The sequence below is a fragment of the Myotis myotis genome, unplaced genomic scaffold (assembly GCF_014108235.1).
Source record: "Myotis myotis isolate mMyoMyo1 unplaced genomic scaffold, mMyoMyo1.p scaffold_m19_p_14, whole genome shotgun sequence".
In the NCBI taxonomy this organism is placed as follows: Eukaryota; Metazoa; Chordata; class Mammalia; order Chiroptera; family Vespertilionidae; genus Myotis; species Myotis myotis.
The window spans coordinates 40,171,573-40,197,718 of NW_023416318.1; the positions used below are offsets into that span (position 1 = coordinate 40,171,573).

At 34.4% G+C, this 26,146-nt stretch overlaps 1 protein-coding gene and 1 non-coding gene across 16 annotated transcripts in view; both read right to left on the bottom strand.

Moving 5' to 3' along the window:
* BIRC6 (baculoviral IAP repeat containing 6) overlaps window positions 1-26,146 on the bottom strand; it is a 176,415-nt gene that overhangs the window by 58,025 nt on the left and 92,244 nt on the right. For all 15 annotated transcript variants that reach the window (XR_004971887.1, XM_036334918.1, XM_036334915.1 and 12 more), the window contains 16 exons: window positions 24,488-24,703; window positions 23,740-23,923; window positions 22,995-23,150; window positions 20,909-21,042; window positions 20,080-20,233; window positions 17,645-17,761; window positions 14,778-14,932; window positions 13,852-13,978; window positions 11,317-11,427; window positions 9,757-9,890; window positions 7,807-7,934; window positions 5,558-6,120; window positions 4,403-4,578; window positions 3,386-3,482; window positions 3,048-3,242; window positions 1,836-2,036 (listed from right to left, as the gene is read on the bottom strand). Coding sequence is in view for 14 of the 15 variants with exons in the window: in XM_036334918.1 (XP_036190811.1) it covers window positions 1,836-2,036; window positions 3,048-3,242; window positions 3,386-3,482; window positions 4,403-4,578; window positions 5,558-6,120; window positions 7,807-7,934; window positions 9,757-9,890; window positions 11,317-11,427; window positions 13,852-13,978; window positions 14,778-14,932; window positions 17,645-17,761; window positions 20,080-20,233; window positions 20,909-21,042; window positions 22,995-23,150; window positions 23,740-23,923; window positions 24,488-24,703 (2,848 nt within the window). In the remaining variant the exon portion in view is untranslated. The remainder of the gene's footprint in view (window positions 1-1,835; window positions 2,037-3,047; window positions 3,243-3,385; window positions 3,483-4,402; window positions 4,579-5,557; window positions 6,121-7,806; window positions 7,935-9,756; window positions 9,891-11,316; window positions 11,428-13,851; window positions 13,979-14,777; window positions 14,933-17,644; window positions 17,762-20,079; window positions 20,234-20,908; window positions 21,043-22,994; window positions 23,151-23,739; window positions 23,924-24,487; window positions 24,704-26,146) is intronic.
* On the bottom strand, window positions 15,816-15,948 carry LOC118669556. Its single transcript, XR_004972024.1, has one exon. It is a non-coding gene; the product is annotated as a small nucleolar RNA SNORA52 (small nucleolar RNA).

Consider the following 26,146-nt stretch of genomic DNA (forward strand, 5'->3'; position numbering starts at 1 on the left):
TCATTTTTTTAGTTTTTCTTTGTAAAATGGCATTTAAATATATAAAATAAATATCAAAAATATAAGTCTTTGTTTTACTATGGTTGCAAATATCAAAAACTTTCTATATGTGACACGGCACCAGAGTTAAGTTAGGGTTTTTCAAAATGCTGACAGGCCGAGCTCAAAAGGTTCGCCATCACTGCCTTAAACCTTACATTGACTTATATTTTACCATGTAACATAGTTCTATTATATATACACTAGAGGCCCAGTGCACAAATTCGTGCATCAGTGGGGTCCCTTGGCCAGGCCTGCGGGATCGGGCTGAAACCAGCTCTCTGACATCCCTGAGGGGTCCCGGATTGTAAGAGGACACAGGCCAGGCCGACAGACCCTACCAGTGCACAATCGAGGCCAGTGAGGGACGCGGGAATTGGCCAGCTGGGGAAGGACCACGGGAGGGCTCCAGGGCATTTCTCGCTCAGTCCAGACCCACAGCAGCAAGTTAATCTACCAGTCAGAGCATCTGCTCATTAGTGGTCAGTGCCTGTCATAGCGACTGGTTGACCGGTCAACTATCTGCCACCTGGTGGTCAGTGCACATCATAGCAAGCAGTTGAGTGGCCTTAACATATCATTAGTATATATATTACACTTTGATTTGTTGAAAGGACAACCAGACGACTGGACACTTAGCATATTAGGCTTTTATTATATAGGATTTTTTTTAATTATTGATTTCAGAGAGGTAAGGAGACGGAGAGAAAGATAGAAATATCAATGATGAGAATCACTGACTGGCTGTCTCCAGCACGTCCCTACTGGGGATTGAGCCTGCAACCCCAGGCACGTGCCCTTCACCAGAATTGAACCCGGGACCCTTCAGCCCACAGGTTGACGGTTTATCCACTGAGCCAAACCAGCTAGAGCACATAGTTCTTTTTTGACCTGCTAAAAACCTGTGAATTAGTATACTTTCTTTCTGCATTTTATTCATTATATTTTTCTATCCAAAAGGGGGATTCCACAACTATATTAGGGTATAATAGTAGTCTAATGTAACAAATAAATGAAAAATTTATTCTTCCAAATACGCCAGGGATCTACATAATCTCCCATAGTTCTTCATGCAATTATTTAGTGACATCAATCAATAAACATAAATGTGAAAATTTCAATAATTCTATAAAAATTAACTAAAAGAATTTGGGGGACCATCATACCTACAAACTAGTATTTCACACTACTTTATGAAAACTTGAAAGAGTTCCTGCTCCTCTTATTGCATAACTTATTTTCTAAAAATTCTTTTGATTTACCTTGCAGCTGTAACAAAATATTCAATGAAAAAGGATTAAATGAATAATACTCAAACTATCAAACAAAAAAATTAAAATTCACTCAAATGTTCAAAATATTATGATTTAAAAATTCATTACAATTGTAATTATCTTTACCTTGGGGAGTGACACACATAAGCCTATGCTAACTTCACATTACAAGGCTAGTACTGAGGGTCATGCTAGAAAAACTAAGATTGCTATCTACAAGTATGTAAACTCACTCATTTCAACTTAATGCTATAATTTAATAAACTTGGGGGAGAAGAAAAGGAAAAACAATTAATTGGAATATATGTGGATTTCATCAAACATTCTATTTGTCTGAGGAATAAATTCATCAGTTCATTTTATGGGAAATGATTAGGTGGTAATGTCAAATATACTAAGAATTCCAAAATTAACAAATCTAGAAATCATATGTTTCACAATTTTCTATATACTTTTCTCATTTTTATGTTTCTATATTATAGTTTACTTTTATTATGTTTCTTTACAGAAAATATTACTGACTTGCAAGAGATGCAAGGTGAGGTTGGATATGTATCTCTTTAAGAAGTACTGCTGCAGGAAGGTGAATGGTAAGGTCACACCAAGCCTCCTCTGGCAGAAAGATGTAGGACCAAGCTGCAGAGCGAGCTCTTCTATGGGGTGGGGTGGCCTGCAAAAGCACCTCAGCTGGTTGGGCAGTAGGACTGCTAGATGTGATTGTACCTACAAAAGACATTTTAAATGAAAACTTACAAAAGAAACCCAATAAAGTATCAAGAACTATTCAAATCATAATAATTACATTAGAAAATTTAGTTAAAAACGTGAACATTTTTGGTACTATGAATGCAGTTAAAAAACTCAGCATGATTTGCCACAATACTCACAAAACATCACAACACCTAGTCAACTGAGAGATGACAAGTTCATTTTTAGTTGCTGCCTAATTTCTTTATACACACATATTAAATGAAAACTAAAGTAATAACAAATCTAGCACAATAATCCTAAAATAGTTTAAGTAAAACACAATGTCCAATACAGCCTTCAACCTGAAAATAATCACTTTTTTTGTTTGTTAATCCTCACCTGAGGATATTTTTCCATTTATTTTGAGAGACAGTAGGAAGGAGCGGGAGAGACAGAGAGAAAGAAACATCGATGTGAGAGAGTCACATAGATTAGTTGTGGCCGGAGATGGAGCCTGCAACTGAGGTACATGCCCTTGACCGAGAATCAAACATGGGACCCTTCAGTCCATGGGCCAACGCTCTACTCACTGAGCCAAACTGGCTAAGGCGAAAATAATCACCTTAATTCTAAGATGGCAATGTTCATGGAGTTCCAAATATGAAAAATATAAAAGAAACTACATAGACTAGAAATTGGAGCAAATATTTAAATCTGAAGCTTCTCCAAAGGAAAATACCACACAAAGAAGGAACACGTTCTTTAATACTAGCATTTACAGTGAAAACTGACATATCTCTTTATTCTTCTACATTACACTTTTATTTAAACTCAAAATAAAAACAAATATTACTGCTAAAGAACTATTAGTAAACTTCCCTAGTTAGTAGGTTTCAAAAACCACTACCTTTAAAATCAAGTGTTTTTAATTAAAATGGTAATATTATAACATGATCAACTTATTTCAACAACTATTTTTTATTTCATTCCAGTTAATAAACTACATAAACTTATACCAGTATGATTTAATAATTATTTTCTTACCTAGAGGTGCAAAGTTATGAATTCCTTCTGCATTGTCAGGCTCAGAAGCTAGTATTCTTGTTTTCAAACTGCTGTCCACAGCTTTATTCGGACCAGAGTCAAGAAATTTCATAATAGTTGATACCATACTTCTTGCAGTGTTTACAATAGCTCTTGTGCTAGTTACCATATTGTTGCAAATGAGCTGAACACCACCTAAATTTACCAAAAAATACTAAATGAATCTTAAAATAGATAGTTTGACATCAACTTAACCTACCTAAAGACTACCCAAATAAGAACATAACATACTATCAAATGATTACACTTAAAGGACAATTAATGGAATTTTATCTTACCCATGTCATGGAATGCTTTTAAGGCATCACTAGTATCCAATACTCTCAAAATGAACCACAATAATGGTTCTGATAACTGGCAAGTAGCAAGAGAGCCCTAATAAAACAAAAAATACACATGTATATTTTAAGTTTAAAATAGCAATTGTTAATTTACACTGAATTAGGACAACTAAATTTCTTATTGAATGTAATATTCCTTTATAGTCTATTATAAAAATGACAGCCTTAACCTGTCGCTACATAAAAGTGTCTGCTAAAACATATAACAAATCTCACTTGAATCAAAAAGGAAGTGAATAATATCCTCTCTGAATTCAGAGCACATTTTTAAGGATCTGTCTTCAACTACTATTATCACTTTTACCTTAAGTTAATGTGCATTAATTTTTTCTTCATTTCAAAAATTAATCCTTCCCAAATATATTTGTATCCTCCAATCAAGAAATATGCATTTGCAATAAATACTTAAGAAAATAATTATACACTGACATATAAAAAATTCTTTGCAAAATTGTTTTTAAAATCTGCATTTGAAAGACTAAAAGTTTTTTAAAAATCATTTTAAAAAAGGAAATATAAAAAGCAATAATATTCTAACATTTTCCCTTTAAAATTACCCTAATCTCAAATTTCAATTGAAAGGAAACTAAATATGCAACATAAGCTTGAAAAAATACTCATTAAATTTTCATATGTAATATCTAAAGACAACATTTTAGTATTCAACTATGCTATTTTGGGGGGAAAGGAAAGAATTTCTTGGAACAATGGGAAAAAATTCTATAATTTAAGAATACGGTAACTGTATCACTGTGGTCGTCTTTGAAAATTAACACTTCAAAGACATCTTACTCTCCAATGTCCACTAATAATTTATAGTTCTCATCTGTTGATATTGTTCATTTTCCAATTTGTAATATGAATACTCCATTCATCATTGTCCTATAAATAATTCTCTACTCCCATTGTCAGAAACTACGTAAATTACTACAACTGTTGTGGGATTGAACTTACTTGTCTGCCCATATATCCACAGGCCATGTAGGTTAAAATTGGCTGCAGCATCATGTGGACTGTAGAAGCTTTTTTACTAAGGGTTGTCAGTATGGTAAATAATCCATCTCCAACTGATATGGCATCTAACCCACCATGAAAGTTTTCATGTTTGGTGAGATGTAATCCACTTGCCCCTAGTTTAAATAAAAAGATTACACTTTTTTTTAAAGTACATTCTTAAAACCCAGTAATAATTAAAATACACTTAATGGTCATAATTAAAATACACTTAATGGTCATTTTTCCTGAAACCACTGAAGGATGTGTACATTAATAGCTGTCTGTGCTTAGGGGTGTGTGTGTGTGTGTGTGTGTGTGTGTGTGTGTGTGTGTACGTACGTACCTACAAATTAAATTATCTAACATAATATTCAGTAGAGAATGCTTTTCAGTAATCTGAGATACATGAATTATCTCTATTGCTGGTAACAATAAAAACAAGTTGTTATGTTATATATTTGAGGAACATAATTCCACATAGCTATAGATGAAGCAGAAAGAAAATAGAGAGAAAAATAAGTGGTATTTATATGTAACTATACTTCCAAACAGCTAATGATTAGAAGATGACTGTTTCACATACACACCCACTCACAAAAATATATATATATATAACAAAAAGAAGCAACAATATATATATTTTACATTGATACATGTCATAGAAACTATTACACGTTGAATAAAATTTTATATTTCGCTTTTTAAGAAAATGTAAATAAATCTTACTGATTCCCTAATACCAAATTTGATGTAAATTTTCATCTTTAAAATGTTAAAAATTAAAAAATAAAAATTAAAAAATAAATAAGTAAAATAAAATGTTAAAAATGTGTCACTATAAATTATGGTACCTGCCTTCTGATACTGATATTTTTTCTTAATTTAATTGACATTATTTTCTATTTTCCAGTAACTTAAAATTTTTCAATATTTCAACCTAATTCATTGATTGAAGCCACTCTATATAAGTTTTCACTTATAAAAATCAATCATGCTAAGAAGTTTACAATTACCCCTACATCATAAACTAAAAAGAAAATGAGCTGATACATTGCTAAAGAGAAGAGATATAGCATCAAAAACAAGAATAAGATTAATATTTTCAATACGTACCAATTATCATTGCCATGGCACTACTATTACATAGGCCCAGAGCAGACAAAATCTGGCTCATAATCTGCTGGTTGGCTAACACTAAGTCAGCAACATATGCAGGTGATCCTTGAATACTACTATTGCTTCCATTACCATCTTTGCCTCCTGAGACTTTTTCTTCATCTGAAACACTGTCTGTCGTATTGGTGGTCAAAGAAACTCTTGCACTGTATTCCCTGTTGCCCGAAAGAGGCAGCTGTACTAAAATGTTAACCAGTTTTAACATATCAAACATGAGTTGATCTCTTGTCATTTCTCCACAAACTGCTTTTGCATCACCTGGACGAATGAGGTTGGCAAAGAGTCCCCCAAAGCATGCTCGAGCACCCACTGAGCTATCTGATCCACTTCGAGACATGACTTTGTCAGAGCAAGTGATATAGTGGTGCACTAAAAAGGTGACAGACTCTATCACAGCAGAAATAGTACTAACTGAAACGACTTCAAAATTCTGCTCCAGAGTAAATTCTAAGAGCTTTACTTGGGCATCAAGAGGTCCTTGGCCTGTCTGAAAGGCACCCCTGCAGAAAAAGATAGATAATTAAAAATTAATCCATTTTAAGATCTTTGGGAGAGGGAGGGGGGAGTAAACCACATAAAACAATAAAGCTAAACAAAAATTAAACTCATGGTATTCACTATTTCATTTTGTAGCAAATGGTTTCCATGTCTTCCTGAGTACTTGTTCTTATCTCTATTTTATACAAAATAAAAAGTGACTTCCCTTCAAAATAGAAAACTAAAGGCCAAGTAAAATCAAACAGGTGACTCTGAAGCTACAGAATAAAATATGTAAATATCACAAGGTGGTACTCCTAATAAAATTAGCTGTTATATTATATCCTCAAATGTTGCTATTTTAAACATTCCCTACTGGTTTTAATTTCAAAAATTAAGATTCAAATAATTCTTATGCATCAGAATTAAATGCTTTCAAGTTCTGCTATGCCTAAAATCATCGTCCGCAACTTATTAAGAAAAAGCTAAATGGACTATAAAGTCATAACTCTTCTTGAACTCATCAGATCCCTGAGGTCAAGGGGTACCAAAAAGCCTGACATTTATAAAAAGACAGTCACCTCCAAGGAGACAGAATATGATCCCTGGCTTTCCTGTAGTAGAATTAATAAAAAAGAGGCACTGGCAATATACACATGGGTAAGAAGAAGTGTGCTAAAATATTTAACAAATTGCTAAGCACCACTAGGGTTGCGAAGGTGATGACATAGAAACTTTGGAGTTCACATCCATTCAAATGCAACCACCCTCACCACCACTGGAAATACACTGTTGTAATTATATGTAAGTTAAGGTAGACTATGATTTAATGACATTAAATGTAATTATTGATATAGGGGGCTAAAATTTATCACTTTGCTATTTTTCTATTTAGTCTTTGATCCTTTTTAAAAATTATTTTCTGCATACTGTTTGGATTAGGTTGATGCTTTCATTTGTTTCCACTATTGGCTTATTATTTATTAACTAAATTTGATTATTGTGCTTGCCCTCAATTTATAATATACATCCCTTTTTTTATTTTTATCATAATCTACCTTAACTTACATATAACCTGGGGACCAGGCACTTGCAACTATCCTCTGAAGTGAGAGCAGTCTTGTAGAACTGAGCAGTTAAACCTGTGAATTTGGTGATAACTTTGCGTAGTGTCAGTATAGTGCTGAATGGTAGAATATCAACTGATGTCAGGTAAGAAAAACGGTACTGGAAAGACACCATGTATTTAGTGTCTGAACAAAAACAACAAATCCTCAAACACCATTTGCTGTTTTCCACCACTCGGAGAGCAGGAAATGTTCTCCTGGTAAGAACAAAAGCTGACGCTCCAACCACTGAGAAAAATTGGCCAGGCCCTTCCTCCTCAATCTTTTTTTATTGATTTTTCACAGAGAGGAAGAGAGAGAGATAGAGAGTTAGAAACATCGATGAGAGAGAAACATCGATCAGCCGTCTCCTGCACATCCTCTACTGGGGATGTGCCCGCAACCCAGGTACATGCCCTCGACCAGACTCGAACCTGGGACCTTTCAGTCCGCAGGCCGACGCTCTATCCACTGAGCCAAACCGGTTTCAGCAACCTCCTTAATCTTAATATCCTACTGGTTATCTCCTCTCAAATATACCCCTCAAAAAAATGGAGTAATATATATTACACATAAGAAATATATGTAAACACTGAAATATACCTTTCTGTTGAAAGTATATGAATTAGCTTGAGTAAAAATTCACTGAATATCTGAGGACATGTTGAAGAAAGATGCACTTGTAATCGGGTAAGAAATTCTTGCATAGCTTGTGTAGCTGTTGGCCCAACCTGAAAAGAAATGAAATTTCATTGAAAACTGCTTACTGATACCATTTAAGAAATTATTCATTTAAAAAGTATCAAGTGTTAAATCAAATACTACACTGTTGTAACTTTCATTTGAAGAACAAAAATATTATCAGTGATAGCAGGAAACTGATTCATTTTTAGATATTCATAAATAGGAAATTTCAGATGCAGAATTTAAGCTCCAAGAAGGTAAGACATGCTCTTGGTAACTACTAATATTCCTAGCACCTAGAACAGTATCTAGACCTAGCACATAGCTAAGAACTAAAAGATAACACTGTATCCTTAGCCGGATTGGCTCAGTGGATAGAGTGTTGGCACACAGACTAAAGGGTCCCGAGTTCGATTCCAGTCAAGGACATGTTCCTCAATTGCAGGCTTGATCACTGGTCCGGGTCTGGGTGGGGAGGCAATCAATTGATGTGTCTCTATCACATCAATGTTTCTCTCTGTGTGTCTCTCCCTCTCCCACTCTTTAAAAAAAAAAAAAATCAATGGAAAAATATCATAGGGTAAAGATTAACAACAAAAGATAAAAAAGATAATGCTGCAAGATAATCTTGAATAACTTCCATAATATTACATATGAATACTACATATGAATACTACATACATTTTTCTATAAAAAGAAATATAATAAAGTATAAATATTTTTAAAGTATTACAATATAGCAAGAAATCACAATGATGTAAAAGAAATCTGTTGCAAGACTAAAAATGTTTATAAGTTCTGATACATCTTATTTTTTGTTAAATAAAATAGCTAATATTAAAAAATAAATAAATTACATGAGTTGTCAATTCTTATAAAAGTCATTACAAATGATACATAAATTTTTAAAACTTTAATTCCAAAATTTTTGAAATGCTTCCCTGACTTTCAGGTATTTATTCAGAATATTGCTTAAATTATACAAAGTCAATGCCAAAAATCCAACAGAAAACACTACCCACTATAATACAGTTTCAATATAGCTACTAATTCTATATAATGAAGGGCTAATATGCAAACAGACTGAACAGTAGCACAACTGGAACAACCGCACACCAGAACAACTGCACAACCAGTCACTATGACATGCACTGACCACCAGGGGGCGTGTGCGGAACATGGCGGCATTGGCCATGGCAGGATGGTGGAGGGGGTGAGCAGGGGAGCCAGACCAAGGTGGGCCGCCAATCGCTGTCATCGCGGTGAGCCTCTGGTGGTTACTGAAAATTCTTTGTTCCCACACACCGTGGTCCCACCCAGCACTCGCACCTGCTGCCAGCGCCAGCCCTGCCCACACCTGCAGCTGGCGCCTAAGCTGCTGCCTCCACCCGCTGCTAGTGCCTGCGCCAGTCCCGATCACTCAATGCCATCAACGGGTGCGAGTGGCGGCTGCCGGCCATGATCGCCCCTGAGGGCTTCTCCATCTCCCGCTTCTCCTGCGCCATCAGTGGGTGCGAGCAGGGCCGGTGCTATCAGCACGTGGGAGGGGCTGCGGCAGGAGTGGGGCTCCCGGCAGACATGGGACCACGACAGGAGGGGACTGATGGGGGCATGGAGGATGGGCCAAGACCCATTCCTATGCCTACCACAACCTCGCAGCCCAGTTTCTTTCTAGGTGCATGAATTTATGCACTGGGCCCCTAGTATTATTAACAATTCAAAATATTTTATTACACTGATACATCAAAGGCTACCATTTAATACTATGGCAGTAACAATGTTACATATTTAGGTACATTAAAGTTTTTCTTTACAAACATTTTAATTTTATAGTGTGGGTCTATCACTGCTTTTCAAAATTCATATTACCTGTGGACTGTGTTGATTTGTTCCATGTGGACTGGTGCCAGAAAGAAATTTCACTAAAACATGAATCAGGTTTGGATCAGAAACCAACAGATGGGCAGTACTGTCCTGAGTACCAATGGCACTGCTGGAACCAGCTATAAAACATTAAGAAACAATGAAAATATAGTATCTGATATCTTTTAGTTGTAAAGAAAACTAACATATTCCTGGCTGTTACAGGTTATTAAAAGGATCTGAATCAACTGAGTTGGACTCATCCTCTGTTTTCATCTACCACAGATCTCCTGCCTCTCTCCTACTTCAATTGGGAAAAATACTCTGTTCTACGTACAATCAACTGGAAAAGAAATAACTAAATGCTTAATGTACTACTGGCGAACCTATCTCTCTTCCAGAAATAGAGATCTACTTTTCAGGTAAATTTTAATCCAGATTTTTATAATAAACTGAGGGAAAAACTACTCATTTCTTCAAGTCAGTTATTTCAAGGTTGTATACTGTTAACTGATACACCAGTTTTCTGAACTGAAGAAAATATCCTTTGTGTTAAAAATCTATCTTCAGTATCATATAGTAATGCTTTTGATCCCATATTTGGAAAATATATTCCAAATTAGAACATGGAATTTTCATGTTAAGCAATGATTTAAATTTTTATCAATGTCACAGAGCTTTCTATTTACAAAATTAAATCCAAACAGAATGGGGAAGAAATCCACCCTTCTTTTGTAATACCCTACAAACGAAATAAAGATTTCTTTTTATCTTTATGTTGAAAGTGGTACATATGTCCCTTGGAATAAAGATTTCAATTTACAAATGGCTAGTCCACACCCTGTAATACGAACATTGATCCCTACCTCACAACTACCTCAAGAATGCCAAATAAAAACCTAGAATTAAACATGGAAAACCATAAGCACTACAGAAGATAATATAGGGGAGTATTTTCATGATTTGGAGGAAACAAAAGCCACAGAAAGTACTAAAAGTTCCTTTCTGTGAATGCTCAGAAATTATTTTACTATAGTAACTAAAATGGTAAAAAAGGGATTGGGGTGTGAAAAGAGAACAACTTAATAGGGCATTGGAACCTGAGAAAAATTATGTTCAGTTAATATAGGTTTTGAATGTAAAAAACAAAAACTGAGGAATCTAGTTATATATGTTAATGAGTATTATAATGAATAAATCATTTATAAATTAAAGGCACTTTAATAGGATAATTAACATAAAACACAGATAAGTATTAAATATTTGACTTTCTACTCTAAAAGTAACCAATTTTATTTTAATAACTATTACATTTTAGAAGGAAAAAATATGACTTGAATTTATAATGGCACTTATAGGAGGATATATTATCAACATAAAAAAGCAAAATATACAATATATAGCAACAAATTCAGAAGATACATATTCAAATAAATTTAATAATTGTCAAAACTATATCAATTCTTAGAAAAAGTTTTTTTTTAAGACTCTGATAGCAAGAATAATATTGTATATGTCAGAGATTTAAAGTAATGAATAGGCTTAAAAGAATAAATATTTACTTACAATTAAGCTGCATGTTCGTCATGATCGTTAGACTATGAAGCACAAGGCACCATGTCCGGAGCAAGGTATTGGGATACCAGGCTAACACTGTGAGGAAACTAGTTATTGATGCTACGCAGAGAAAAGAAAGGAGAAAATTTCTACTTAGAAAAAGCAAATGTTTACTCAGAATTAAAAACAAACAGAATTCAAAAATATTCCTTTAAATCAACTCACTATCTAACGTCACTATACAAATGAAAGAGTTCCCCATTAAAAAGAACAAAAGCATTAAGCATCAATAACATTTTATGGCTAAGTATAAAGCTCAGCCATAAATTATCATTATAAATTTATTGTTTTTTCCAAACTACAGGCATTTCTACTGAAACAGAATTTGTGTTTTACTAAAAATCACCACATTCTGCAAAACACAAAATTGAAAATAATAAGGCTTATCAGAAATAAAGGATGGGGAAAACCAATGTAACTTCCCAACAAAGCACAAAGTAAAACAGTAGTAAAGTTGCTTGAAAGGCCCAGATAAGAAGCACCTGTAACAGCTGGAGAAGCCAAAATAGTTATTCAAAATGCACAAACATAATAGAGTGCCTAGAGTATGCTCTTAAAACACCCTGTAAAAATGGATCATTCCAGACCTCAGGAAGGAAATGCAGAGTCGGGGGCATCTCTTATACTAAAAGTTAACAGAAACAGAATCGTTTCTTTTTTTTTAAATCACACCCCTCTACCCCCAGAAAATAACTGAAAAAGGAGTCTCTTACGGGCCATAACTGGCACAATATCAGCATCAATAAGAATTATAATTGTTACTTTCACAATATAGAATTTTAAAAATTTTTAACGTAATTAAAAAAATAAAGTACGTATGACCTTTTCTGTAAATAAAAAAAGATGAGAACTGTAACAGAAGCATAAAAAAAATGTTTAAGTCCATAAACTCATACAGATATTTATTAAAGAAACTTATAGCTTATGAATATAGACTATCTGTGAACCAGTTCATTTTTAAAACTAATTCTATAAAAGAAAAAAATTTCTAGCATTTTTCCTGCCTTTTTTTATACAAACTATAACATCAAAAGGTGACATAATAGCATATAAAAGGAAGTTTCTCTTTCTGGGAGTATTTCAGCTAATAAATAAAGAAGGAATAACAGACTTAGACAATGTTCATTTTGAAACATCTAGTGAATTATTATTAATGACTATAAGCATTAAACATCAATACTTGTTATAAAGACAGACAACCTATAAAATGCCTTCAAAACCTCAAATCAGATCAAGCTTCAATTTATTACAATTTATAATAACTACCAATTTACAGGAAGTACAGAGGACATAGTGGAGATACAGTCACAAAGAAACAGGACCCAGGAGTCTTGGGAAACTTATAACCATATTTCTTTGACAAATGACTTTATAAGGGGATAAAAAAGACACAGAGGAAACCTACTGAGATTAAAAGGAAGAAACATAATTAACTACAATGTGTAGACCTATTTTAGATCTGAATTCAAATTATAAAAAATTATAAAAGTTGAGACAACTGTCAGTTTGAATACTAACCAGATATGTGATGATAGTAAGGAGTCATTACTTCCCCATCTACTCTTATTTAATATTTTTCACAATAACAAAGTTTAAAAGAGATGAGAGCAAAATTTATAATAATTACTAATGCAAGGAAAAGATGAAAGCTTAATAATGTCAGGCTGGTCTTGCTGAAACAATGCAAACATATGTGGGACCATGACCCAGTGTGGCTGTCAGTAAGGCTGAAAAACAGGTCATGTGAGAGCCATGTAAGATACAGGATACCCCTTCACAGGGAGAAAGCACCAGAAATAGATCATTTTCACTTTTCTTAAATTCTTATAGCCAGATATAAAGGCTAGTTCTATTCCTGTTGAAGATATTATTCTAGTTTCCACATTCTTGCATATGCCAAGAAAAAATGAACACAACTTCTATGGCAAATTAATAATATTCTTCTCCAACTTACCAATTCCCCTAAAAGCAAATCAAGATAACACTTTACGGAAATCCAATGTAAAGATTCATGGAACATTGTCAATTTCAGTTGCACACAGGCAAAAAATAATACAGACAAGAGAATATAAAGGTCTTTTGTTCTTTCCTGCTAATTATTAAGTCAGTGTATAAAAATTTTTTTCTTTCACTAAAACATTATAACTGCCCTGGAAGGATTGGCTCAGTGGATAGAGCGTAAGCCTGCAAACCAAAAGGTCCCAGGTTTGATTCCTGTCAAGGGCACATGCCCGGGTTGTGGGCTCGATCCCCGGTGGGAAACTTGCAGGAGGCAGCCAATCCATGATTCTCTCTCATCATGGATCTATCTCTCTCTCCCTCTTCTTTCCTCTCTGAAATCAATAAAAATATAAAAATATCTTTTTTAAAAAAAGAAAACATTATAACCCTTATGACAAAGTTTAAGTACATATTAACCTAATCATTACCTTTTAAGCTTATAATTTATGCTATGAGAATAATTTTCCTAATAATAAATATTACCTTGATTTAATGAAATGACAGGTATTCGATTAGCATTATATAAAAAAATTTCTGCTCCATTCTCTTTGTTTCCAGATGAACTAGAATTCAGGCTCAATGTGAGCCACAATTGGAGAAGTGATTCCAACTGAAAAAGAGTAAAAATTGAAAGAAAAAAGTACCTGTTATATTATGAAATACTATTTAAACAAATTCTTCTGTATGAATACTTATGATTAAGTCTAAATAATTTTTCTATTAAATACTTTGGTTACTTCAATTTAGTTGACAAGCAATCTTAAAATTCTTGATGAATCAAAACGTAAGTGAATTAAAATATATAATTTACCTAATATAAAATTATAATTTACCTAATAGAAATACTTTCCTAACTTAAAAGTTGATTCAAGTGTTTAAATACAAGTGTATTTAAACTATAATATATACAGTTGACCCTTGAATAGCATGAGTTTGAACTACACAGAACTACTTACATGCAGACTTTTTCAATAAATATGTAAACGTAGTTTCTCTTCCTTAAGATTTTCTTAGTAACACTTTCTTTTCTCTAGCTTATTTTATTGTAAGAATACAATTGACTGTTATCAGTAAGGCCTCTGGTCAACATAAGGCAATTCATAGTTTAAACTGGGGTAGTCTAAAGTTAAATGTGATTTTCAGTTGTGAGGGCGGTCAGAGCCCTTAACCTCTGTGTTTTTCAAGAGTCAACTGTAGTGGGATCTAATCAATAAAACTTAGAATCATAAAAAATATATATAACCTATTACTGAAGAGCTGTGGTTATCAAAGCATCTCCAATATTTTTCCAGCTGAGCGTAATAAAGAAATCATCCCTGTTAGGTTGAGAATGCTCTCCCCAGTCATTTTCATCTCATATCAGGCTGTTAATAATGTCTAAAAATGCATCATTTCTCCTGAAGTCATACCTGAACATGATGGACTTGAAGCATGGAAAAAAGTTTGTTGAAACAAACATTTAACATTGGGACAGATGATAACTGTATAATAAGTTGGTTGGATTGGTTCGCTGCTTGTAAACCCCCTAGAAGTGAATCATCTGTTCCAGTGGGAGACTGTGATACTGAAAATTAAACACAATTATGATTTTATACACAAATCAGGAGAACTGCTAACTAGCTATTATTATGTATAGGTAACTAATGGTCGTGGGTTTGTTTGTTTGTTTTAATTTAAAACTGTATTCTTTAAAATGATTGTTATTATTTGAAAACTTGTTTTTACCACATTATTTGAAAGTCAAAAAGGACAATCAACAGAGAAACTCCCAAATCACAGGATTTGTCCACCAAAGGAAAGAAACTTTTTTGCACTTTACTCTCCAGCAATTTTTAAATTTTTTCCTAATTAATAAGAGGAAAAGAAAAGGGAGAGGAAGAAGAATCTCGACTAATTCTTAAGAAGGTAGTTTTAGAATAATCTAGACCAGGGGTGGGCAAACTTTTTGACTCGAGGGCCACAATGGGTTCTTAAACTGGACCGGAGGGCCGGAACTAAAGCATGGATGGAGTGTTTGTGTGAACTAATATAAATTCAAAGTAAACATCATTACATAAAAGGGTACGGTCTTTTTTGTTTTTAGTTTTATTCATTTCAAACAGGCCGGATCTGGCCCGCGGGCTGTAGTTTGCCCACGGCTGATCTAGACTCTAGTCTATTGACTGTTTTTTCTTTCTCTTCTTTCTTCCACCCCACCCACCCACGAGTGTCTAGGACAGTGATGGCAAACCTTTTGAGCTCGGTGTGTCAGCATTTTGAAAAACCCTAACTTAACTCTGGTGCCATGTCACATATAGAAATTTTTTGATATTTGCAACCATAGTAAAACAAAGACTTATATTTTTGATATTTATTTTATATATTTAAATGCCATTTAACAAAGAAAAATCAACCAAAAAAATGAGTTCACATGTCACCTCTGACATGCATGTCATAGGTTCGCCATCGCTGGTCTAGAAGTTCCCATGGCATGAGCCCACTGGTGCTGTGCTCTCTTCTCCAGGAGGTTTCTAGGGTGCTCTGGTCCACAAGTAAACCCTGGCAGGCCACAGGCTGGCCAGCAGGGATTAGAATGGACAATCTAGTCAATTGATTCTTAACCCTGAAGCATCTAAAAATCCTGATGCCAAGCCACACATCAAACTAATTAAATAAATATAATTCATGAGGAGCGCGAAATATAGGGACTCTAAGAGCAGTTCTTCATATATTTAGAAAGTTATTATATTAAAAGGGAGGGGGGAAACAAAGGGGAGGACACAGTTCTGCACATGACAATAATCAAAAGACAATTGAGAAGCTGATACCAATTACAAAACGATCTTCTAATAAATGTTTTTGTGTGTTTTTTTAAATGGCTAACAAAGAAAAGCACTATTTTGGACAGTATTGAGCTGTGGTGATGGAAAGGCTGACCAAACAAAAGAGATCCCCATTATTACATAGGAGACAGTGTACAACAATATTAGAATACCAAAACTAAGAGTACAGAATAGCATCTTCTCTTTTTTTCTGTATCTCCTAAGAAATAAATGAAGTTTGCAATGAAAGAATTTAACTTAACACAGAGAGAACTAAAAAACCCAAAGCTTTTATGAAAATGAACTGTGAACTCCCTTTGACTGAAGGAACATGATGCTCTCCCTAGCTTCTAACTGCTATGACCAGCCCGTTGCCACCATATCACAGAGCAGGTGAAGTGATTCGTAGGCCTACATGGGTGGGGGGAACCATTATCATCTTCTCAGTACTTCTCCTTGATCTTTGCCTTTGAGAGATAGGCTGTTATCTAAAATGTACTCACCTGAGAGGAGCAGATCTACCCAAGTCTAGCATTTTACATCAAGGGTCAGCAAACCGTGACCTGTCAGCTAAATCTGGCAGGCCACCTGATTCTGTAACAGCCATGCCCATTCATTTTCATATTGTTATTGTCTATGGCTGCTTTATTGCTAAAAAGTCAGAGTTGTGTAGTTACAATGCCCACTATATGGCTCACAAATCCTAAAATATTTAACATCTTGTCCCTTATTATAAAAAATTTGATTCCTTTGCTATAATTAGGTAGTAAATCCTTTTAATTCTGCAGTTCAATTAGGCCCATTTGACTATCATCCTTACCCAGGTCTTCCATCCTAATCTTTAAGGATAATAAAGATGTTAGTAATACAAAAGCCATTTTTATTAATGATTTAAATATAATGCAATAAACTCACAGATAGCTAGCTAACAGCCTTCCCTAGGAATTTACTTAACCTCACAAGACAATAACAAAAACATGACTCTGGTTTCTGAGTTGAATTTAAGAGCACTACATGGAGATATTTTGGTCCCCTCCACTCTCCCATCTTGTTAATCCTTTGTCTTATTTCTCAACTTCCTACTAATTTGGCAAGGGAAGTGCTATATCAGTGATGGCGAACCTTTTGAGCTCGGCATGTCAGCATTTTGAAAAACCCTAACTTAACTCTGTTGCCTTGTCACATATAGAAATTTTGTGATATTTGCAACCATAGTAAAACAAAGACTTATATTTTTCATATTTATTTTATATATTTAAATGCCATTTAACAAAGAAAAATCAACCAAAAAAATGAGTTCGCGTGTCACCTCTGACACGCATGTCATAGGTTCGCCATCACTGTGCTATGTATTTAACCCATTCAGACTCACATCAGACATCAAATTTAGAAATTTGTCCTTGCTGGCTACACCTGAAAATAATCAGCAGGTTAATCATTTTTGCAATACTCTAAGAATGACGATTTTTACTTACATGTAGGAGATGTATTTGTTAATGCCTGCAAAATGGAATCTGCTTCCAAGGTAGACATCATTTTCAACATCAGTTCTGCTTGCTGTTCAAGTCCAACTTCTAGACGAGCATCTAGGGCTAAAAAACAAACAAACAAAAAAAACAATGAAAATATATTTTTTTTTAATGTCCTACTTCCTACAATAAAATGTTGACATCCAAACAGAAAACTGGGTGGGATATGTGTCCTCATGTAAGAACAACCAGGCATGGGGTTATCAGAGCCATAGCAGGTAATAATACCTGTACAAAGAAGTCCAGAGATGGAAAGGTGAATAAGTAGAATGAGGTGGATCAAATAAGTGAAGTAATAGTAATGAAATGAATACGTTAAAGATACTGAGAACCAGATTCCTCACTGTCAGAAAAAAGATACAACTATGCAAATGGGGACTACTAAAATGAAGCCTATGAAGTTGGATTAGTTAGATTAAGTGTTGTATCAGTGTGAGCTCATGGCATTCTAGATAGACATAGAAATGAATACAAATGCAAATGTGTATAGACACATACACACTCTGCTACATTTGTCCACCAAGAGGGCATGGCCATCAAAAGAACAATAAGGCCGAACCGGTTTGGCTCAGTGGATAGAGCGTCAGCCTGCAGACTGAAGGGTCCCAGGTTCGATTCCGGTCAAGGGCATGTACCTTGGTTGTGGGCACATCCCCAGTGGGGGGCGTGAAGGAGGCAGCTGATCGATCTCTCTCATCGATGTTTCTAGCTCTCTGTCCCTCTCCCTTCTTCTCTGTGAAAAATCAATAAAATATTTAAAAAAAAAAAAAAAAAAAAAGAACAATAAGTAGCCCAGCCAATGTAGCTCAGTGGTTGAGCATCAACCTATGATTCCTGCTCCAGGCACATGCCTGGGTTGCAGGTTCGAGCCCCAGTAGGGGGTCTATCTACCAATCAAATTTTGTTTTTTTAATCACAATTTATCCTCTAAAATGTTTTGACATCGCTTTGCCTTATTAAAATGTCTAATTCTCAATCTTGGGAAGAGAAAGTAAATAATCAGCCTTGGCATCTTGCTGCGCCAGAAAACAAGGAAGTGCTCAAAGAAGATGAGAACATGACAAAAATACAAGAGACCAGCTTGGAAAAGATCCCACTGGTCAAATCCGGCACTTTTTGAACATCAAAATAAATAAGGATAACACTAACAATGGACTTACTGCAACAGAACTGCACACTTAAAAAGGCTAAAACAGCAAACTTTGTTATTTATATATTATCTCAATAAAAACAAACAAGTAAATAATGATAACAGTGAATTATAATCCATTGAGTAAAACAGCAAACCAAGGGTCTATTCAAACTAAATGAATAAACATGTAATTTTTTTTTTTAAAGAATAGTTTCCAAGAACCCCTCTGCCACCACTTCTAAACCAGTAAAATCTTTGACTTGGGGAAAAGAATAACTTTACAATGGAGAAGATAGGCAAACACCTCCTTAATGAAGTAAATAAACTTAAAATTGCAGTAGTGGGACAAATTAAAATTATGAGCCACCTAATAGGATGCAATAAGAAAACCTGAGCATTACATTTTCATGATATTTCTGTCAAAAATGCATGACTACAATCTAGTCATGAGGAAATAGCATACAAACCCAAACTGGAAGACATTCTATAAAGTAATTAGAATGTTATTTTCAAAAGTATCAAGATCACGAAAGTTAAACCGTGGCATACTGAATGAAACTGAAGAGATAAATGTACTGCAAGTTTTTGCACTAAATTCTTTTGCATTGAAGGACATTATGTAGACACAACTGCCGAAACTTGAATGAGGTCTGAACATTAGTTAATATTAATGTTAATTTCCTGATTATGATGAAACGTGCCTTCTGATGTGTTTATGTAGAAGAATGACCTACTTTGAAAAATATATAAAAAAAATAAAAATAATATCAGATTAGCAACTTACACCTAATGGATCAAGACAACATATGTTCTCTGTATTATACTTGTAACTCTCTAATAAATGTATGATTGATTCAAAATGTAAAAAAAAAATGATATATTTTATGTGACTAGAAGAGTGCCAAAATAATATTCAAAATAGTTTTATTCTGTTGACAAATATAAAAGTTTATTATTAACATTAAAAAATAAAAGCAAATTTACTGAAAATCACTGACAAACACAATTACAAATATATTTTGCTATTTTGTTAAGTGTTATTTTGAGGAGAGGAAATTTGGACCATAAATGGAAGCTCCTCAAAACTTACTGACAGAAACACACAGCTCTGAATGTCACTCTCATGGCACACCTGTGATATTAAACCCTGCTAGAACACACTCGGGCTCAATTTCTCAAGAGGGAAAATATAAATTTAGGACTTATTTCCAAGAACAGCATATGTCTTAAGATATAAACACACACTTACCCTGAGACACTGACACACTGACTGTTTGTGATCCATTCTTCTCTGTATTTGCAGGTGGCTTTGCTACAGGAATTCCAAGACCTCCAATGTAAGGGTTGTAGTTGTAGGTGCCATAATCAGCGCCCCAATAATCATACCATGTACTGCTTATTGGCTTAAACAAATGGAAAACAACTGCAGTTTATTTTTGCCTCTTCAGAAGGAGTGACATTATTATGTACATTATCTAAACTCACACAGGGTTACAAAATAATCATCCTACCTTTTAAATTCCCCAAGACATAAATATAATCCTAATGATGTAGAGGAATGGTTCAGTAATATTCTCTTCTTTTTATACAAAATATTAAAAATAGCTTATTTAAAACCTGAGGGATAACTATCGTTAATAACATCTCTTACACACAAAAAGGATACTATCCTTAATAAAATCTCTTACACACAAAAAGAATAAATATAAAGTATTAGGCATGTATCTCCTTTAGAAAAGTTAAGACTAACACAGAAGTAAAATCTGCAATGAATTCAGCTTGGATCAGATTAAATGCTGCTTGAAATGTTTATAATCCACAAATATACTTCCCCATGCTTATTAGTGGTTCTTACATGAGATAATATTAGTGGATATTAACAAAATGGTGTAAGTTTTCCTTACACTATTCATTTCGTATACTATAGTACCTATACAGCAATTTAAAAGATTTTGAGTACATTAAATCATGGGTCAATTTGGTAATAAATATGTACACTTTCCTCTGTTGAGTAATGAATAAACCAAAAGAGTAAGATGAAAGGTTTTATTTGCAAAGAATACTATTTTGTATCATACCTTAAAAACTTTGGCTGCAAGAGGATCCTTTTCCAAATCAATATCTAAAGGATCAATATCAACTTCCATTAGATCTTGAAGTAGCTCAAGATCAATTTCTTTATCTTTTTCCAAAGAGGAAAGAGGAGGTGCACCTTCAAATAATTGAAAATGATTTTACTGGTGGAGTAATTAACATAATTTTAACCAATATATTGATTTTAATTACAGTAAAAGTTATTTCACTTGTGTGTAACATGTTTCTATTGATATAAAAATTTCTAAATTTTTAATCTTGACAATTAGGTATTAGTAGATATGCAAATATACCACTCTATAACACACAATTTTAAAAAACCAATGTACTTCCAAAGGAAAAAGATCATGGCATTAATCCTTGTTGAATCAAGTTGCATAAAGTTTAAATGTTATTAATTTTTTTACCTCCAATAAGAAATTCGTTACGTTACATCTAATTTTTCAGGAAATGATACCAGTGAAAAGCAAAAAAGATTCAAGATATAAGACTTGTTATTCTCCTTATTTTTCTAAGATGAATTAGAAAGTATTTTGCTCTCTTAACTAGCTTCTATGCCTTACAAATCTTATCTTCTCATAAATTCCCACCCTCTTATTCAACATATATTTTATAGAATGTCTAGCAAATGCCAGTCTGTATTAGAGTTAGAGTATATGAAGGTTAATAAAACAAATTTCCAGCCTCCAAAAATAAATATAGGTTCAGAGGTGAGGGTACACTACAGACATTAAACCAACTACAACATGGTAAGTGCTATCAGCGAGAATCAAAAGTAAGGTACCACTGATGGCAATCTCCAACACTACTGGTGGTGATGGAAAGAGCTTCTTTGAAAGGGGCATGTATTGTTTGAATATTAGATAAGGAGTTCTTCATTTAAACAAAAGGAGACACTCTAATCTAGAAAAGGGACTATTAGGTAGAAAGGATAATAACGTGAGAGAATATAAGGTTAAAGAAAAACAAATGGGGAAGGAGGGAGAGCGGCCAGGGAGAGTTCAATGGAGGGAAAAGGAGACATTTGTAATACTTTCAACAATAAAAAATTTAAATTAAAAAAAAAGTTAATGTAAAATAAATACATACATACATACATACATACATAAAATAAAGACAAATGATCCTAGCCAGTGTGGTTCACTCAGTTGGTTTGCCATCATCCCATCATCCCATCATCCCATCATCCCATCATCCCATCAACTGAAAGGTTGCTGGTTCAATTCCCTGTCAGGGCATATGACTGACTGGGTTTCGGCTCAATCCCAAGAAGGAGGCCTGCAGGAGGCAGCCAATCGATGTCCCACTCTCACATAGACGATTCTCTCTCACACATCGATGTTTCCCTCTCACACATCGATGCTTCTCTCTCACCATCTGGCATACATAGGGTATTAGTCTTGAAAAGTAGGGAGTATCCCACAAACGATTGTGCTAAGCTACAGTTACTTTTTTAAAAAGCAGGGGGAAAAACAAAGGAAAGAAAAGAAGCAAATATACCCAAAAAGTGAATCTTAAAGAGCCTTTATCCCTGTTTTCTTAACCACTGAAGATCTTTACGTTTTCTAGCTTGTAATTTCTTCGACACAGTCAAATCAAACCATATCAAAATAACCAAGACATTATGAATAGATAGTATTTTATTATGAGCATTCATTCAGAGAGTCAAAGCAAAACATAATCATTAGGAAAATAACTGATGCTGTTACTAAGACCAAAAAGACCTAACAGAAAAACAAATATTAATTTATATACTTCACTAGCATTCTTAATTTTCAAACATTTTCATTAAAAAAAAACTAAAGGATATTTGAAATAAAACATAATACGCCGAAACCGGTTTGGCTCAGTGGATAGAGCGTCGGCCTGTGGACTGAAAGGTCCCAAGTTTGATTCCAGTCAAGGGCATGTACCTGGGTTGCGGGCACATCCCCAGTAGGAGATGTGCAGGAGGCAGCTGATCGATGTTTCTCTCTCATCGATGTTTCTGACTCTCATCCCTCTCCCTTCTTCTCTGTAAAAAATCAATAAAATATATTAAAAAAAAAAACCATAATACAAAGAATATACCTGTTATATCATGTGTCAAAGGTTCATCTATAGTTTCTAGCAGTTGAACTGAAGACTGCTGAAGGCAGTCATCAGATTCGGCAGCTGTTGCACCAACATCATCGCTCACTGTTCCTTCCTCCATGGCTTCTGCAGCTACTGGTGCCAGCAATTCTCCTGCATGTAATGAAACAGTTCTAACTGCTTGAATAATTTATAAATAGACATCCAAAACATATTAAAAGCATATTTCTTCCTCCAGTTTAGAGAATGACAGCATGTATTCTCTACCAACTATAAAAGATTCAGTGACAAATGAGACCTCATGTACCTAAGGAAATACTAGGACCTATTGTATTACTTTTAATTTCTGAAAACTAGTAAGTAGGAGAAAACACAAAATGTGTAACTCCCTTATTCATCAAAAACAACTTTATAAGAAAGGTACTAATTTTACATTTGAAGAGACTATTATTCTCATTTTATATATGAAGGCACAGAGAATACCTTCCTCAAGGCCATAGAGAACTAGTAAGCAGCCCACTGCTGGTATTAATAATGGGGCCAATAAACTCCTCCAAAAAGACTTAGAGTTATCACAAAAGTCAACGTAATTAAATACAAGTAATTTAAATGGTTGCTATCACGATAACATTAAAGAAATCTTTTATACTTTGGGGATTTACAGTTCCCTTTAAAGGTTACTTCATAGAGCAATGACAAGCTAATTTTGGCATATTCCTATGAAAAATAAATTCTGACAAACCTGCTAAAATATCTTGTAGCATACAAGTTAAGGAATACTGAGCCCAAGCACCACCCCAAGATATATCTCCTCTATTGAAGTCAGTTCCAACCAAAAGTAAAAGCAGTCTTTCCAGTTGGGGTTCATTTACAATTTCACACAGATGTATAGTTGGCCTCGTGGCATTCGCAATGCGTGCAAGAACCTGCAATACATTTTATAAAATCATATACTTAATTAGCAATTACATGTTTTTTCCCAAAATCAAAGCATTGTAGTTTTCAATGAGTTATGCTTATGATGTTAAAATAATTGGGTGACAGAGAATGAAAAAGAAATGCGAGTTCATGAATCAAATATTAAATCTTATTTAAAAACTGGGATGAATAGTTAAAAATTGTTTCTATGAACAATGAATATGCTTCAGGGAATTAAAACCCCCTCATTACTGTAATTTGACATTTATTGGTATATTTTCTATTTTAATTATTTTAAAAAGGTATGTTTGAGACATACCCAAATTATATACATTTCGAATTTACATTAATCTAGCTTTAACTAGATTAAAATATAAATCAGGTCTCCTGAGAAATCAGTGACAAAATGTTTTTTAAATATTTTAAGGCACAATAAATCTTCATAAAAGGAAAAACCAATAAAAGCACCATAACTTCTCTTAATTAAAAAGCAATTAAAAACTGCATTTTTCCTAATTCTTTTTGTACACTATAAATCTGTAATTACAAATTATGCCTATTAGTTTACTTACCTTACAAACAAATAATAAAAGGTCTGCATGACATGTAAAGTCCATGGAGAGGAGAAACAGGACAAGTTTTTGGACTACTGAAATACAGCGTTCATGGGCCAAGGTAAATGGAAGTGGTTCTATCTCTGGACTTTCTTTGGTTGTTGTAACTTCTGTGTCCAAATTGGAACGGGACCATTCTGCTGTCCGACGTAACCGAATTAAATCCTTAAAGTGCTGTACACAGAAATTTACAATATTTAAATCAATATCTATTGAATGGAAATTCTTTTAGTACAAATATATTTATACTAGAGGCCCGGTGCACAGATTCATGCACAGCTGGGGTCCCTTAGTCTGGCTTGCGGGGATCAGTGAACCTCTGTGTCGCTATAGCAGGCCTTACCCGCCAGCTCGTCAGGCTGCAGCCTGCTGTCCGAATCGATCTTGCACAGCACAAAGTAGTGTGCAAAGCAGCAGGAGGCCGGGAAGGAGCCCGAGCCTGAGCTGGGTGCTGCACCACTCCTGCTCATCCCAGCCGAATGCACTTGCCGCCACTGCTCGGGCACACAGGGGGAGTGTCCGCAGGAGAAGCTCCTGCTGCTACAGCTGCGCTCACCAGCCATCAGCCCAGTGTTTGGCACCGTCTGTCAGCTGAGCAGTGCTCCCACTAAGGGAGAGCACTGACTACCAGAGGCCAGCTCCTGCATTGAGCATCTGCCCACTGGTGGTCACTGCGCATCATAGCTACCAGCCAGTCATCGGGTAGTCTGGTCACTTAGGCTTTTATATAGATAGATAGGTACTGAAAATATTCACTCGGAAAACTCACAACATCTAAAGATCAAAAAGTAAGATTACTAAAATCTATACTGACCAATATACCTAACGTCCTATTTTACAGTAAGTATGGGATACATAACAGAATTTCAGAAAAGTGAAAATCTACAAAAAGGATACATTAGGTCAAATCTAATGGCCTAAATATACACTACCAAAATATCCTAAACATAATTCATAAAAGGTAGATGTTAAAGAAACCTATATAATTTCAAGTATTAATTTCAAAATCTGAGGGAATAACTGTAATTTCATATTTATAGAAACACAATACACAAACTTGGTTGCTACATATAAATGTTATCCCCACAAGTTTAAAAATACATAGTTTCTTTTTTTATTAAATTGGTTGAGGTGACACTGGTCAACATGAACATATAGGTTTCAGATGTGGGCTTCTAGATAGTTTTTTTTTTTTTTTTAAATAAATCACTGCACTTGATTTTACTTAGGAAAACTGTATTTCCTTCAGTCTTTTATCTTCAATTTACTGGAACACAGTCCACTTTCAAGAAAATACACTACAGACGGTCCCCGATTTACAATGGTTCAATTTACAATTTTTTTACTTCACAATGATGCAAAGCAGTAGGACTGATCTTTATCTGGGCTAGTGATATAAAGTACCATTCTCTCTCCTGATGCTAGGCAGTGTCACCAAACCACAGTTCCTAGTCAGGCAAGCGATCACAATAATGAACCAATACTCTACAGTGTACTGTGTGACTAGCATTTTTTGGACATTATATGTTCTAAGCACGATAAGGTAGGTAGGCTAAGTGATGATGTTTATAGTTTAGGTGTATTGATTGCATATTTTTTTTCATTGAGGCATTTTAT